The following is a 17,229-nucleotide window of genomic DNA, read 5'->3' as shown; positions in this document are numbered from 1 at the left end:
CTACACACAGTATAAATGTGTGTGTGTGTGTATCTATACATATATATATATATATATATATATATATATATATATCACAATGCTGGTTGATACATTATACCTTTTTTTAACATCACCCATATAATCACTTTGATTCTATTGACTGGGGCCCCCACAAGTTTGTTGCCCAGGGGCCCCTGCAGACCTTAATCCGGCCCTGCCTATTATATAATATTACTGTATAGATACCACTGATCACCTATTATATAGTATTACTGTATATATACCGCTGATCTTCTATTATATAGTATTACTGTATAGATACCACTGATCCTCTATTATATAGTATTACTGTATAGATACCACTGATCTTCTATTATATAGTATTACTGTATAGATACCACTGATCTTCTATTATATAGTATTACTGTATAGATACCACTGATCCTCTATTATATAGTATTACTGTATAGATACCACTGATCTTCTATTGTATAGTATTACTGTATAGATACCACTGATCTTCTATTATATAGTATTACTGTAGAGTTACCACTGACCACCTATTACATAGTATTACTGTATAGATACCACTGATCACCTATTACATAGTATTACTGTATAGATACCACTGATCACCTATTACATAGTATTACTGTATATATACCACTGATCACCTATTACATAGTATTACTGTATAGATACCACTGATCACCTATTACATAGTATTACTGTATAGATACCACTGATCACCTATTACATAGTATTACTGTATATATACCACTGATCACCTATTACATAGTATTACTGTATATATACCACTGATCACCTATTATATAGTATTACTGTATAGATACCACTGATCCTCAATTATATAGTATTACTGTATAGATACCACTGATCTCCTATTATATAGTATTACTGTATAGATACCACTAATGCTCTTTTATATAGTATTACTGTATAGATACCACTGATCCTCTATTATATAGTATTACTGTATAGATACCACTGATCTCCTATTATATAGTATTACTCTATAGATACCACTAATCTTCTGTTATATAGTATTACTGTATAGATACCACTGATCTTGTATTATATAGTATTACTGTATAGATACCAGTGATCACCTATTATATAGTATTACTGTATAGATACCACTGATCCTCAATTATATAGTATTACTGTATAGATACCACTGATCTTCTATTATATAATATTACTGTATAGATACCACTGATCTTCTATTATATAGTATTACTGTATAGATACCACTAATGATCTATTATATAGTATTACTGTATAGATACCACTGATCTTCTATTGTATAGTATTACTGTATAGATACCACTGATCACCTATTACATAGTATTACTGTATAGATACCACTGATCACCTATTACATAGTATTACTGTATAGATACCACTAATGCTCTATTATATAGTATTGCTGTAGAGTTACCACTGACCACCTATTATATAATATTATTGTATATATCACTGATCACCTATTACATAGTATTACTGTATAGATACCACTAATGCTCTATTATATAGTATTACTGTATAGATACCACTGACCACCTATTACATAGTATTACTGTATAGATACCACTGATCACCTATTACATAGTATTACTGTATAGATACCACTGATCTCCTATTATATAGTATTACTGTATAGATACCACTGATCTTCTATTATATAGTATTACTGTATAGACACCACTGATCTTCTATTACATAGTATTACTGTATAGATACCACTGATCTGCTATTATATAGTATTACTGTATAGATACCACTGATCACCTATTACATAGTGTATTACTGTATAGATACCACTGATCTTCTATTATATAATATTACTGTATAGACACCACTGATCTTCTATTATATAGTATTACTGTATAGATACCACTGATCTGCTATTATATAGTATTACTGTATAGATACCACTGATCACCTATTACATAGTACTACTGTTTAGACACCAACAGGGCTATTTTTCGGGAAAAATAGCTTCAGAAACTGTGGGTGGAGCTATAGAAATATATATATATATATATATATATATTTTATTTATATGGCGCCACAAAGGTTCCGCAGCGCCTTACACAGTACATGCATGGGCATACAAGTAAAACAGTAAATAGTAATACAAAACAATGCAGGACAAGGACCCTGTGTATAATCATAGCTGCATAACACAGCAGCCGGGCCTCAGCAACCAAGTGTTAGGTGCCAATTCGGTTGTTAGGAGTGCATTCAGAGTTGGACTGGGGTACAGGGGAGATCCCCAGTGAGCCCCACTGCCCGAGGACCCCTCCCCGCCTCTAGGTGTCATGTTTCAGACTGTGCACTGAATTAGACATTGTTACAATATTAAAGGGTCAGTTACTTGGTGGAGCAGGACCACGGATAAACATCGGTTCTTGATTTGCTTCTGTAGAAACCACACCAAGATCTGCCCAATGGTTAGTCAAGCTACTATGGTGGCTGACCATACCCCCTATGGTATACATACACATAGTACAGAATACATAGGGAGAGGACCCTAGACTGTACACCCTAAGCACAATGTGAGGTGCTCCCTGCTGAGACTTGTAGTGCTGCAAGCAGAAAACGAAACAAATGCAGGTGTACACTCTAACCATGCTGAACCTAATAATATAATTGCTAAATTGCATCAAAGAGGTTCTTAGCATAATGTACACTTTTTCACTTCTTTAATTTATTTTTTATATATGTAGCACTTTATACACTTTTAATTATAACCTCCTACTTATGTAAGACTTAACACACAGGCTTTCTTTATTATTCTTTTACCTTCACTTGTAATCTCACAATAGTGTGATGCCATGGGGCGGTTCTGCTGGGTTGGCCTGGGGGGTTCCGTGCCCTGTATTTGTTCCATAGGAGTGTTAGGGACCTGCCTGATATGTCACCCGGACGTGTTGGGCAGACCCATAATTATGGCCATTATTACACACCCCCTATGTTGGCTGACCACACCCCCTATGTTGGCTGGCCACACCCCTTATGGTGGCTGGCCACACCCCTTATGCATGGGCCCTTATCACTGCATTCTCCCAGTGGGCCCCCTCATGCCTCAGTCTGAAACTGAGCACATGATGGTATAAGTAAGACCCGGAGAAGCACATGAGGGACGAGGGCCCTGCTCGCGAGAGCTTACATTCTAAAGGGGAGGGGCAGACAGACAGGGGCTAGACAGATGGGGTAGATAGTGAGGAAGGAGCATGGAGCAGTGGGTTAGGATATGTGCTGCGGAATGTGTGTGTTATAACATGACCTGATGTTATGTCAAACTTAAGTCCTTCATTGATCTATCTCTAAAACCAAAAATAGATTTTATTTATGTGTTGTGTGCATGAGAGATGTACAGAATAAAGTTGTTGCACTTTATTTTTTGTCTGTTACATTTTAGCGTCTAAATACATCCAGCTAAAAATGCAGCTATTATGGGACTGTCATCCTAATAGTGACTACTTTAGCCCCAGCTGCCGGGTGCTATGCCATGCTCCTATGAGTGGGTGCTTCTCACATGCTAGACCCACTCTCATGCCCCCTCCAGGGGGGGACCCAGGATGTTGCTGTATCCGGACCCAGGATATCTCTTGGCAGCACTGGAGGGGACCAGCAGAGACAAGAGGGAAAGGGGCTTAGTGGTGGGGTAGCAAGGCCATGGAGGGAGGGAGGTGGTCGAGGATAGAGGAACAAGAAAGGTGGGTGAGAGAAGTTGCTAGGGGGAAGGGGGGGTAGGCTCCATGTGACTAAGGGGGGGTGTGCCTATGTAGGGTCCATGTGACTAAGGGGGGTGTGTGCCTATGTAGGCTCCGTGTGACTAAGGGGGTGTGTGCCTATGTAGGCTCCATGTGACTAAGGGGGCGTGTGCCTATGTAGGCTCCATGTGACTAAGGGGGGTGTGTGCCTGTGTAAGCTCCGTGTGACTAAGGGTGGTGTGTGTCTATGTAGGCTCCGTGTGACTAAAGGGGGGTGTGCCTATGTAGGCTCCGTGTGACCTAGGGGGGGTTGTGCCTATGTAGGTTCCATGTGACTAAGGGGGGTGTGCCTATGTAGGCTCCATGTGACTAAGGGGGGTGTGTGCCTATGTAGGCTCCATGTGACTAAGAGGGGTGTGTGCCTATGTAGGCTCCGTGTGACTAAAGGGGGGTGTGCCTATGTAGGCTCCGTGTGACCTAGGGGGGTTGTGCCTATGTAGGTTTCATGTGACTAAGAGGGGTGTGTGCCTATGTAGGCTCCATGTGACTAAGGGGGGTGTGTGCCTATGTAGGCTCCATGTGACTAAGGGGGGTGTGTGCCTATGTAGGCTCCATGTGACTAAGGGGGGTGTGCCTATGTAGGCTCCATGTGACTAAGGGGGCGTGTGCCTATGTAGGCTCCATGTGACTAAGGGGGGCGTGTGCCTATGTAAGCTCCTTGTGATTAAGGGTGGCGTGTGCCTATGTAGGCTCCATGTGACTAAGGGGGCGTGTGCCTATGTAGGCTCCATGTGACCTAGGGGGGGTTGTGCCTATGTAGGTTCCATGTGACCTAGGGGGGGTTGTGCCTATGTAGGCTCCATGTGACTAAGGGGGGGTGTGCCTATGTAGGCTCCATGTGACTAAGAGGGGTGTGTGCCTATGTAGGCTCCGTGTGACTAAAGGGGGGTGTGCCTATGTAGGCTCCGTGTGACCTAGGGGGGGTTGTGCCTATGTAGGTTCCATGTGACTAAGAGGGGTGTGTGCCTATGTAGGCTCCATGTGACTAAGGGGGGTGTGTGCCTATGTAGGCTCCATGTGACTAAGGGGGGTGTGCCTATGTAGGCTCCATGTGACTAAGGGGGGTGTGCCTATGTAGGCTCCATGTGACTAAGGGGGCGTGTGCCTATGTAGGCTCCATGTGACTAAGGGGGGTGTGTGCCTATGTAAGCTCCTTGTGACTAAGGGTGGTGTGTGCCTATGTAGGCTCCGTGTGACTAAAGGGGGTGTGCCTATGTAGGCTCCGTGTGACCTAGGGGGGTGTGCCTATGTAGGCTCCATGTGACTAAGGGGGCGTGTGCCTATGTAGGCTCCATGTGACTAAGGGGGGTGTGTGCCTATGTAAGCTCCTTGTGACTAAGGGTGGTGTGTGCCTATGTAGGCTCCGTGTGACTAAAGGGGGGTGTGCCTATGTAGGCTCCGTGTGACCTAGGGGGGGTTGTGCCTATGTAGGTTCCATGTGACCTAGGGGGGGTTGTGCCTATGTAGGTTCCATGTGACTAAGGGGGGGTGTGCCTATGTAGGCTCCATGTGACTAAGGGGAGTGTGTGCCTATGTAGGCTCCATGTGACTAAAGGGGGGTGTGCCTATGTAGGCTCCATGTGACCTAGGGGGGGTTGTGCCTATGTAGGTTCCATGTGACTAAGGGGGGGTGTGCCTATGTAGGCTCCATGTGACTAAGGGGGGTGTGTGCCTATGTAGGCTCCATGTGACTAAGAGGGGTGTGTGCCTATGTAGGCTCTGTGTGACTAAAGGGGGGTGTGCCTATGTAGGCTCCATGTGACCTAGGGGGGGTGTGTGCCTATGGTAGGTTCCATGTGACTAAGGGGGGTGTGCCTATGTAGGCTCCATGTGACTAAGGGGGGTGTGTGCCTATGTAGGCTCCATGTGACTAAGGGGGGGGGGTGCCTATGTAGGCTCCATGTGACTAAGGGGGGTGTGTGCCTATGTAGGCTCCATGTGACTAAAGGGGGTGTGTGCCTATGGTAGGTTTCATGTGACTAAGGGGGTGTGTGCCTATGTAGGCTCCATGTGACTAAGGGGGGTGTGTGCCTATGTAGGCTCCATGTGACTAAGGGGGGTGTGTGCCTATGTAGGCTCCATGTGACTAAGGGGGGGTGTGCCTATGTAGGCTCCATGTGTCTAAGAGGGGCGTGTGCCTATGTAGGCTGCATGTGACTAAGGGGGGGTTGTGCCTATGTAGGCTCCGTGTGACTAAAGGGGTGGTGTGCCTATGTAGGTTCCATGTGACTAAGGGGAGTGTGTGCCTATGTAGGCTCCATGTGACTAAGGGGGGTGTGTGTCTATGTAGGCTTCATGTGACTAAGGGGGGTGTGTGCCTATGTAGGCTTCATGTGACTAAAGGGGGTGTGTGCCTATGTAGGCTCCATGTGACTAAGGGGGGTGTGTGCCTATGTAGGCTCCATGTGACTAAAGGGGGGTTGTGCCTACGTAGGCTCCGTGTGGCTAGGGGGAAGGGGTGGGGGTCATTTGTAAGCTCCGTGTGGCTTGAAGGGGGCCCACACAATTTAGTTGCCCTGGGGCCCCTACAAGCCTTAATCCGGCCCTGTATGTACTGGTGCAGGTAGGATGTGGTGAGTCGGCAGCAGGTCACATGACTCAGGAGCTGCGGGAACCAGCTGAGGTGGCTGCGGTGAACAGTTACATCAGTTACAGGGAGCCCTGAGCAAACTGTGAGCAGGAGCCCAGCGTCAGCGCTGATTGGAAGGGGCAGTGATTTCCCTGACGATGGACTCCTCAGGGGACTACACAGCTAGAAAAGGGCCATCTGAGAAAGTGGGACATATGCCAACAGGAGAGAGGTCTGTAACAAAATACCCATCACAGCCCCCATGTCAGTCTCACATCCCAGCTGCAGCACTGACCTATCACCAGTACCGGGGAGTGCGAGCAGAATAACGATCAGATACAGGGACATCCTCCTCTATCCTCACTAATAGCCCTACAGACTCCATAGGACTTCTATTAATAAAGAGAGAGAGAGAGAGAGGGAAACAGCCTAAATGTATTGCAGCGGAGCGGAAGTTATATAGCAGCTGTCACATTACTGCTCCGAGGAGGAGCTCCCACAGCCAGCGAGCATTGCAGCAGCTCAGTAAGGACTATTATATAATAAGTCCTCAGCTTTTATCAGAAGTCCCCGGCTGTTCTATAAATGATTTGTAGACGGTGAAAGAGGGTCTAGTAAAGAGAGAGACATTCACCTCAGAATGTGCTTAGAAGTTCTCCCAATACTGCTACACAGAGTTACTTTATTGCTGTCCCTCACATTGCTTTAATTAACTTAGCACTTAGCACTGATATCTTCTGGTTACAATTCTCCCCCGATAATTTCCACAGTCTCCATACTATAGTACTATACAGTCCCCATACTATAGTACTATATAGTCCCCATACTATAGTACTGTATAGTCCCCATACTATAGTGCTATATAATCCCCATACTATAGTACTGTATAGTCCCCATACTATAGAACTATATAGTCCCCATGCTATAGTACTATACAGTCCCCATGCTATAGTACTATACAGTGCCCGTACTATAGTACTATACAGTCCCCATACTATAGTACTATACAGTGCCCATGCTATAGTACTATACAGTGCCCGTACTATAGTACTATACAGTCCCCATACTATAGTACTATACAGTCCCCATGCTATAGTACTAATACAGTGCCTGTACTATACAGTCCCCGTACTATAGTACTATACAGTCTCCATGCTATAGTACTATACAGTCTCCATACTATAGTACTATATAGTCCCCATACTATAGTACTATATAGTCCCCATACTATAGTACTATATAGTCCCCATACTATAGTACTATATAGTCTCCATACTATATTACTATATAGTCTCCATGCTATAGTATTATACAGTCCCCATGCTATAGTATTATACAGTCTCCATGCTATAGTACTATACAGTCTCCATACTATAGTACTATATAGTCCGCATACTATAGTACTATATAGTCCCCATACTATATAGTACTATAGTATGGGGATTGTATAGTACTATAGTCCCCATGCTTTAGTACTATATAATGCCCATACTATAGTACTATACAGTCCCCATACTATAGTATTATATAGTCCCCATACTAGTTCTTTATATTACTATATAGTCCCCACACTATAGTATTATGCAGTCCCCATACTATAGTACTATATAGTCTCCATGCTATAGTATTATACAGTCCCCATGCTATAGTATTATACAGTCCCCATACTATAGTGCTATACAGTCCCCGCACTATTGTTCTATACAGTCCCCATACTATAGTACTATACAGTCCCCATACTTTAGTACTATATAGTCCCCATGCTATAGTACTATATAGTCCCCATGCTATAGTACTATATAGTCCCCATGCTATAGTACTATATAGTCCCCATGCTATAGTACTATATAGTCCCCATGCTATAGTACTATACAGTCTCCATGCTATAGTACTATACAGTCTCCATACTATAGTACTACATAGTCCCCATACTATAGTAATATATAGTCCCCATGCTATATTACTATATAGTACCCATGCTATAGTACTATACAGTATCCATGCTATAGTACTATACAGTCTCCATACTATAGTACTATATAGTCCCCATACTATAGTACTATATAGTCCCCATACTATATAGTACTATAGTATGGGGACTGTATAGTACTATAGTCCCCATGCTTTAGTACTATATAATGCCCATACTATAGTACTATACAGTCCCCATACTATAGTACTATATAGTCCCCAAACTAGTTCTTTATATTACTATATAGTCCCCACACTATAGTATTATGCAGTCCCCATACTATAGTACTATATAGTCTCCATGCTATAGTATTATACAGTCCCCATACTATAGTGCTATACAGTCCCCACACTATTTTTCTATACAGTCCCCATACTATAGTACTATACAGTCCCCATACTATAGTACTATACAGTCCCCATACTTTAGTACTATACAGTCACCATACTATAGTACTATATAGTCTCCATGCTATAGTACTATATAGTCCCCATACTATAGTACTGTATAGTCTCCATGCTATATAATTATACAGTCCCCATACTATAGTACTATACAGTCTCCATACTATAGTACTATATAGTCTCCATGCTATAGTATTATACAGTCCCCATACTATAGTGCTATATAGTCTCCATGCTATAGTATTATGCAGTCCCCATACTATAGTACTATACAGTCTCCATGCTATAGTATTATACAGTCCCCACATTATAGTACTATACAGTCTCCATGCTATAGTATTATACAGTCCCCATACTATAGTACTATATAGTCTCCATGCTATAGTACTATATAGTCCATGCTATAGTACTATATAGTCCATGCTATAGTACTATATAGTCTCCATGCTATAGTACTATATAGTCTCCATGCTATAGTACTATATAGTCCATGCTATAGTACTATATAGTCTCCATGCTATAGTACTATATAGTCTCCATGCTATAGTATTATATAGTCTCCATGCTATAGCATTATACAGTCCCCATACTATAGTACTATATAGTCTCCATGCTATAGTACTATATAGTCTCCATGCTATAGTATTATACAGTCCCCATACTATAGTACTATACAGTCCCCATACTATAGTACTATATAGTCCCCATACTATAGTACTATATAGTCCCCACACTATTGTTCTATACAGTCCCCACACTATAGTACTATGCAGTCCCCATACTGTCGTACTATACAGTCCCCATACTATAGTACTATATAGTCTCCATGCTATAGTATTATACAGTCCCCATGCTATAGTATTATACAGTCCCCATACTATAGTGCTATACAGTCCCCACACTATTGTTCTATACAGTCCCCATACTATAGTACTATACAGTCACCATACTACAGTACTATATAGTCTCCATGCTATAGTATTATATAGCCCCATACTATAGTACTATACAGTCTCCATACTATAGTACTATACAGTCCACACACTATAGTACTATACAGTCTCCATACTTTAGTACTATACAGTCCTACAGAAAAAAGGGGGGAAAAGGGTTTATTGGAAAAAGATTCTGCACAGGAGATCAATTTGTATTGAAAAAATTATTTATATTGCAGAGGAAATCAACTGTAATATTCAGTAAATGGAACTATTTGCCAAAAAATAAGTGTTGTTGGTGGTGCACCCTATAGTCAAAAAATATTGAATTGCAAACAAATCCCTGCACAGGCAGGTAGAAAGAAAACTATTGTGTGGGGCACTCTTTAGAAAAATAGTAATGAATAGAAAAATTATAAATTGAATAAATAAAATAACAATTTTAATAGTACTGTTTAAAAAAATGATGTGTAAAGCATCCAAAGATGAAAAAGAAAAGAAAAAATAATTATAATAGGTTAGAATATAGTACTATATAGTCTCCATGCTATAGTATTATATAGTCTCCATGCTATAGTATTATACAGTCTCCATGCTATAGTACTATACAGTCCCCATACTATAGTACTATATAGTCTCCATGCTATAGTACTATATAGTCTCCATGCTATAGTATTATACAGTCCCCATACTATAGTACTATACAGTCTCCATGCTATAGTACTATACAGTCACCATACTTTAGTACTATACAGTCCCCATACTATAGTACTATACAGTCCCCATACTATAGTACTATACAGTCTCCATACTTTAGTACTATACAGTCCTACAGAAAAAAAGGGGGGAAAGGGGTTTATTGGAAAAAGATTCTGCACAGGAGATCAATTTGTATTGAAAAAATTGTTTATATTGTAGAAGAAACCAACTGTAATATTCAGTAAATGGAACTATTTGCCAAAAAATAAGTGTTGTTGGTGGTGCACCCTATAGTAAAAAAATATTGAATTGCAAACAAATCTCTGCACAGGCAGGTAGAAAGAAAACTATTGTGTGGGGCACTCTTTAGAAAAATAGTAATGAATAGAAAAATGATAAATTGAATAAATAAAATAACAATTTTAATAGTACTCTTTAAAAAAATGATGTGTAAAGCATCCAAAGAAGAAAAAGAAAAGAAAAAATAATTATAATAAGTTAGAATATAGTACTATATAGTCTCCATGCTATAGTACTATACAGTCATCATACTATAGTACTATATAGTCGCCATGCTATAGTATTATACAGTCCCCATACTATAGTACTCTATAGTCTCCATGCTATAGTACTCTATAGTCTCCACGCTATAGTATTATACAATCCCCACACTATAGTACTATACAGTCCCCATGCTATAGTACTATATAGTGTCCATGCTATAGTACTATATAGTCCCCATACTATAGTACTATATAGTGTCCATGCTATAGTACTATATAGTGTCCATGCTATAGTACTATATAGTCTCCATGCTATATTACTATACAGTCCCCATACTATAGTACTATATAGTCTCTATGCTATAGTACTATATAGTCTCTATGCTATAGTACTATATAGTCTCCATGCTATAGTACTATATAGTCTCCATTCTATAGTACTATATAGTCTCCATGCTATAGTACTATATAGTCTCCATGCTATAGTACTATGTAGTCTCCATGCTATAGTACTATATAGTCTCCATGCTATAGTACTATATAGTCTCCATGCTATAGTATTATAGTCTCCATACTATAGTACTATACAGTCTCCATGCTATAGTACTATATAGTCTCCATGCTATAGTACTATATAGTCTCCATGCTATAGTACTATATAGTCTCCATGCTATAGTATAGAGTGAAGGCAGTATGAGAAAAATGCCCTTTTTCCGAATAGCTGTCTCTGCAAAATGAGCAGCTTTAAGTATTGGAGGCATGATGACGATGATGACGATGATGATGATGATGATAAATGCCTCCAGTACTAGGATTGAACTTGCAGTGAGTTTAATCCTTAATTATCACTAGGGAATTTTTCTCTACATGAATAGGGCCTTAGTAAAGGGATTTTAGTTAGAGATACTTATCAAATGTATATTGTGATGTAAATTAGCCTTACTGTGAGAATTTAACTTGCATCTTAGATTAAAACATGTTGAGGTGTATGACACCACCTGCTGCATTTACGATCCGTGCGCTGCAACAGAGGTCGCGGGCTGGTATCTCCATGGCGACCATCGTTAGTCGATGGTCGTAATGGTGGACGACGCTGGGAGCCAGCCAGCTGAGTAAGCCTCCGATTACGCAGGCTGGCTGGCATGTGAGCCCAGGACATTGCTGTGATCAGTCCCTGGGCTGGCCACTACCAGAATACTGCAAACACGCTCCATTTCCAGGAACGGGGTCCGACCCTGCACCCACACCGACCCTTAAATGCCTCTGCGCACACTCGCAGAATGGGTCCTGCGCACGCACAGGTTCCCGATAATCAGGCCCATTGTTTGGTAGGATCTTATTTACTTTTTTTAGGGAACTACTGTAGTCGTAAGACCCCTATGGTAAGAAAATCGTTTGCATTACTGCTGTGTTATGTGCAGATTTACTGGCGGTGATCACAATAACAATGTACAGTAGATGGTCATGATATTGTAGATCATTTACTAGTTCCTCCTGATCGTTTGAAAAACATCTTTTTCATAAATCAAAACTATTATTTGAACCAAAAGCATTTTTTTACCTATGCCTGTCCCCTCCTTCTTTCCTCTCTGATTCACTCATTCAGTTCTGGTAAGATTGGGAAATCCTACACCACACAATAAGCCAAAGCCGGTCGAGGGGATTTGCATTTTGACTGAGCTTGCATTAAAGCTCTGTCCCTGCGAATCCCATCCGCACACTAGTCACGGTATTTTCTGAAAAAATACCGTGACAAATTGCCCGCGCATGCGCCGACCGGCCGCCGCTGCTACCCCCCCAACACTAAGCCCCGCCCCTGCGATCGTGGACCTTTCCCCGCGACCCCCCTTCCCTTAATAGCACTTATCAAGATGGGCGGTAGAACTGCGCTCTCATTGACCAGGGGGTGTTGTGGTGTGGTTTCGGGGTGCTGCACCTTTGTGTGGGAGTAACTTTCCCACACTGAAAACGTATGGGGGTAGGGGGGGTAAGGTGCGCTCTTCCTGCTAGTAGTGGTGATGGTGATGACTTGTGTGTGTTTGTGAGTGGTGTTAATTAGAATGTTTCTTCTGGTGGTGGTGGTGGTGGTGGTGGTGGTGTTTTGGGAGTGAGGACGGTGTGATTGGGTATGGAGTGTAGTTTGGAGTAATGTGAAAAGGGGAATGGAATAGGATCAAAATGAGGCCAGCGAGACACAGTAATTTGGGGCAAAATCTTTTATTGAGTAGTCACAATGCTGCTCTGTTAAGATCCCGGGCAGGTGGGTGGGGTTCAGTGATGAGTGGTGATGAGACTGGGGATGTAGGTGCACACGCGCACGCAGGGGGGGTTTCCGAGTACCTAGAAACCCCCCCTGGCCACCGATTTTTTTCAGCTGATCAGAGGTTAAAGAGGCCGGAACGTGGCGGTACTGTGTTCCGCCACCTCCGGCCCACCCTACCTGGCCACAGCAGTCATAGACTGCTGCAGCTAATGTGACAATTAGTGTGGCGGCCGTTCTGCCTGCCCAGCCAGGATGGGGAGGAAGTCTAGCAGCAGCTCCCTGACCCCTCCCGACCTCTGCCTCCCATGCGCGACGTAGTGTGATGACGTTACGCTGTGCGCACTCCACACTCACCCGCAAGGTTGATGTGAGTCTTTCCTGCATGTATTAGAAGAGCTGGCCGAGGCTGGAGGAGCTGTCAGCGCCAGAGCAGGAGGATGCTGAAAGGGTAATGTCTAAACCCTGACTCTGACGTCAAGGTAGAGGAGCAGGTAGGCTGCTTAAAAATAGGCTAGAATGGATACAGGTGGCAGAAGGGCACAGGAGGCTGCAAGGAAAGCAGGAGGCAGGGGGGATACAAGAGGCTGCAAGGGACACCAGAGGCAGGGGGGGACACAAGAGGCAGGGGGGCCACAAGAGGCTGCAAGGGACACAGGAGGCAGGGGGGGACAAAGAGGCAGGGGGGGACACAGGAGGCAGGGGGGGACACAAGAGGCAGGGGGGACACAGGAGGTAGGGGGGCCACAAGAGGCTGCAAGGGACACCAGAGGCAGGGGGGGACACAAGAGGCAGGGGGGACACAGGAGGTAGGGGGGCCACAAGAGGCTGCAAGGGACACAGGAGGCAGGGGGGTATACAAGAGGCTGCAAGGGACACAGGAGGCTGCAAGGAATACAGGAGGCTGGTAGAGGCAGGGGGCTGGGACACGGGGAGGGGTGGCAGGAAAGACAAGTGACACAGGTAGCAAGAGTTTGGAGTGACACGTAGCAATGGAGAAACATGTGGCACAATGCTGGAATGGTAGGTGGCAGGAGGCTGGAAGTGACACGGGGCAGACGATGGTGGTAGTCAATGGCCTCCATAACCGTAGAACGGAACTGTGACAAACTGACATTTAAAGTACCGTTAAATTACTTTACATTTAGTTGAAATGATAAAATTGCACGGGTAGTATACATATTGTCCGTACATACTAGTAAACATTGTGCATAAGCAAGATTTATGCCCAGATGCCTTGTTTTATTAATATTATTTATTGTTATTTATATTAAAACACTTCAAGTACACAATAAAGTATATGTTGCAGGCTTATTCTGGTTACACTTTTTTGTCATTGGTTCTGTAACAAATTATTTGGAAACCCCCCTTTCAAAATCCTGCATTTGCCACTGAGGTGGACCCTTTTAGGGGGCTCCTTCCCGTGTGGTTCAGTGACCTTGCACGTCACCCCTGCTGGACCTATGGTCGACAGTCTAGGAAGTCTCGGGGGGTGGGGGGATGTGCAGAGTGGGTTGGAACACCTGTGCGGCATCCCGCGTGTTGGTGTGAGTCTTGGCAGTACTTACCTACCGGTAGGTTTTTTGTTATAGTGATGTAGGTCGACGTTGCGGCCGTTGCAGATAGGTTGGAAGCTGCAGGTTTGTTGGTGAGTTGGATCAGCGTGTTGCTGGTGTGCTGCAGGTGCACGGCTGTTCTGATTGGTCTGCGGAGGTCAGCGAACGGAGTATGCAGCTGAAGTTGGCTCTTGGTCGTGCCGCTGGTGGTTCGGAGCCAGAGGTTCTTCAAGGAGGTGTGAAGGCACCTGTGCCAAAATGCGTTGGAGACCCTCACATCAAACCCCACACCGATCCAGGCTGACCTCCACTAAAAATCCCCATCCCCACCAGGGACCACCAGTGTAGAAAGCTCTCAGCCCACCCGCCTGCTGGTCCACATCGCTCACACCTCCAATGACCAGCTCCACCCCGGACCAGCCTCTCTCCCCCCCTGCTCCCAGGCGTGCTCAGCAACTCACTCCTGGCCAGGGGTGTCTCCACCGTCGATCCCCATTTCCACGAGGGACTGTCAGTGATAAGAGCATCCCGCACATCCGGCCGTAAGTCCGCCCAGCCAACATCGCCAGTGACCAGCTCCATCCCGGTCACACTTTCCACATCCCCCCTCAGTAAAAGATTTTGCCCCAAATTACTGTGTCTCGCTGGCCTCATTTTGATTCTATTCCATTCCCCTTTTCACATTACTCCAAACTACACTCCATACCCAATCACACCGTCCTCACTCCCAAAACACCACCACCACCAGAAGAAAAATTCTAATTAACACCACTCACAAACACACACAAGTCATCACCATCACCACTACTAGCAGGAAGAGCGCACCTTACCCCCCCTACCCCCTTAATAGCACTTACCTGCAGTCATTGGTGCTCCGGTGATGTCTTCCATGCCTCCGGTCAGCTGACATCCCATACTGACCGGACCGCAGTGCAGCATGGGACACCAGCTGACGGGAGGGAGAACATCACCGGAGCCCCGACCACCGGTCCATGGAGGCAGGTAGGTAAAAAAATGTTTTAATTTTTTTTTTTTTGCAGTGATCAGCTTGCAGTCTGTTTAGCAGAGATCAGCTTGCGGTCTGTTTAGACCACACAACTGATCACTGTGACCGACTCCGGGCTCTGCTCTGCCCGTTAAAGCAGAGCAGGAGTCCCGTAACCGGGAGAGACCCTGGATAACGCCACCTCAAGGTGGCGTTATTATCACAAGGCATTCCCTGGTATTTTTTTCACTATTTATTTTTAGTAACTACCAGGCAGATCACATTTCCCATTACAATTATGGGAAATGCGATCTGATTACTAAAAATAAGTGATACTTAGGGGTTGGAGTAGAATTTGATGAATTCTACTCCAATTGCCCTTTAGTAACTGTAGGTGATACTAAAATAATGTGAAAAGGGTGTGAAAACACAAAACAGCCTTTATCACTTTATTTTAGTAAAAATAATGATAATAAATAGAGCACTATGGGTGGCATGTACAGGTCTATTACACTGAATAAGGAAACTCTATAATATATGAATAATGAGGAATACACATGATTACAGGATGGGATAGATTATACTGCTGTATTATTAATCTGTGCTCCTTACCTCTGTCCTCTTCTCAGCTCTTTGTCTTCACCGATGGAGAAGTCGGGAACACAAAGGAGGTGATAGCAGAGGTCCAGAAAAATGCCCAAAACCACCGGTAATTACAGTGATCCTCCATGTACTGTGTATAAGTTTCATGTCTGTGTGTGTACTAGTAATCAGGCCTGTCACCTCCTGTATCACTGTATTATCCTGCAGTGCTAGCGTGGTATGTCTATTACATGTGTACTAGTAATCAGGCCTCTCTCACCCTCTGTATCACTGTATTATCCTGCAGTGCTAGCGTGGTATGTCTATTACATGTGTACTAGTAATCAGGCCTCTCTCACCCTCTGTATCACTGTATTATCCTGCAGTGCTAGCGTGGTATGTCTATTACATGTGTACTAGTAATCAGGCCTCTCTCACCCTCTGTATCACTGTATTATCCTGCAGTGCTAGCGTGGTATGTCTATTACATGTGTACTAGTAATCAGGCCCCTCTCACCCTCTGTATCACTGTATTATCCTGCAGTGCTAGCGTGGTATGTCTATTACATGTGTACTAGTAATCAGGCCCCTCTCACCCTCTGTATCACTGTATTATCCTGCAGTGCTAGCGTAGTATGTCTATTACAGGTGTACTAGTAATCAGGCCCATCTCACCCTCTGTATCACTGTATTATCCTGCAGTGCTAGCGTTTTATGTCTATTACATGTGTACTAGTAATCAGGCCCCTCTCACCCTCTGTATCACTGTATTATCCTGCAGTACTAGCGTGGTATGTCTATTACAGGTGTACTAGTAATCAGGCCTCTCTCACCCTCTGTATCACTGTATTATCCTGCAGTGCTAGCGTGGTATGTCTATTACATGTGTACTAGTAATCAGGCCTCTCTCACCCTCTGTATCACTGTATTATCCTGCAGTGCTAGCGTGGTATGTCTATTACATGTGTACTAGTAACCA

The 17,229-nt window shown here is 43.7% G+C and overlaps 1 protein-coding gene across 7 annotated transcripts in view; it reads left to right on the top strand.

Annotated features, from left to right (window-relative positions):
* The window catches only part of LOC148474560 (von Willebrand factor A domain-containing protein 5A-like), a 259,425-nt gene that overhangs the window by 125,313 nt on the left and 116,883 nt on the right, over nt 1-17,229 (top strand). For all 7 annotated transcript variants that reach the window (XM_088458408.1, XM_088458407.1, XM_088458406.1 and 4 more), the window contains one exon: nt 16,298-16,377. In XM_088458408.1, coding sequence (XP_088314534.1) covers nt 16,298-16,377 — 80 coding nt within the window. The remainder of the gene's footprint in view (nt 1-16,297; nt 16,378-17,229) is intronic.

This window comes from Taudactylus pleione, unplaced genomic scaffold (genome assembly GCF_031769625.1).
Source record: "Taudactylus pleione unplaced genomic scaffold, aTauple2 ptg000830l, whole genome shotgun sequence".
NCBI lineage: Eukaryota > Metazoa > Chordata > Amphibia > Anura > Myobatrachidae > Taudactylus > Taudactylus pleione.
This window is presented reverse-complemented; position numbering and strand designations above follow the sequence as displayed.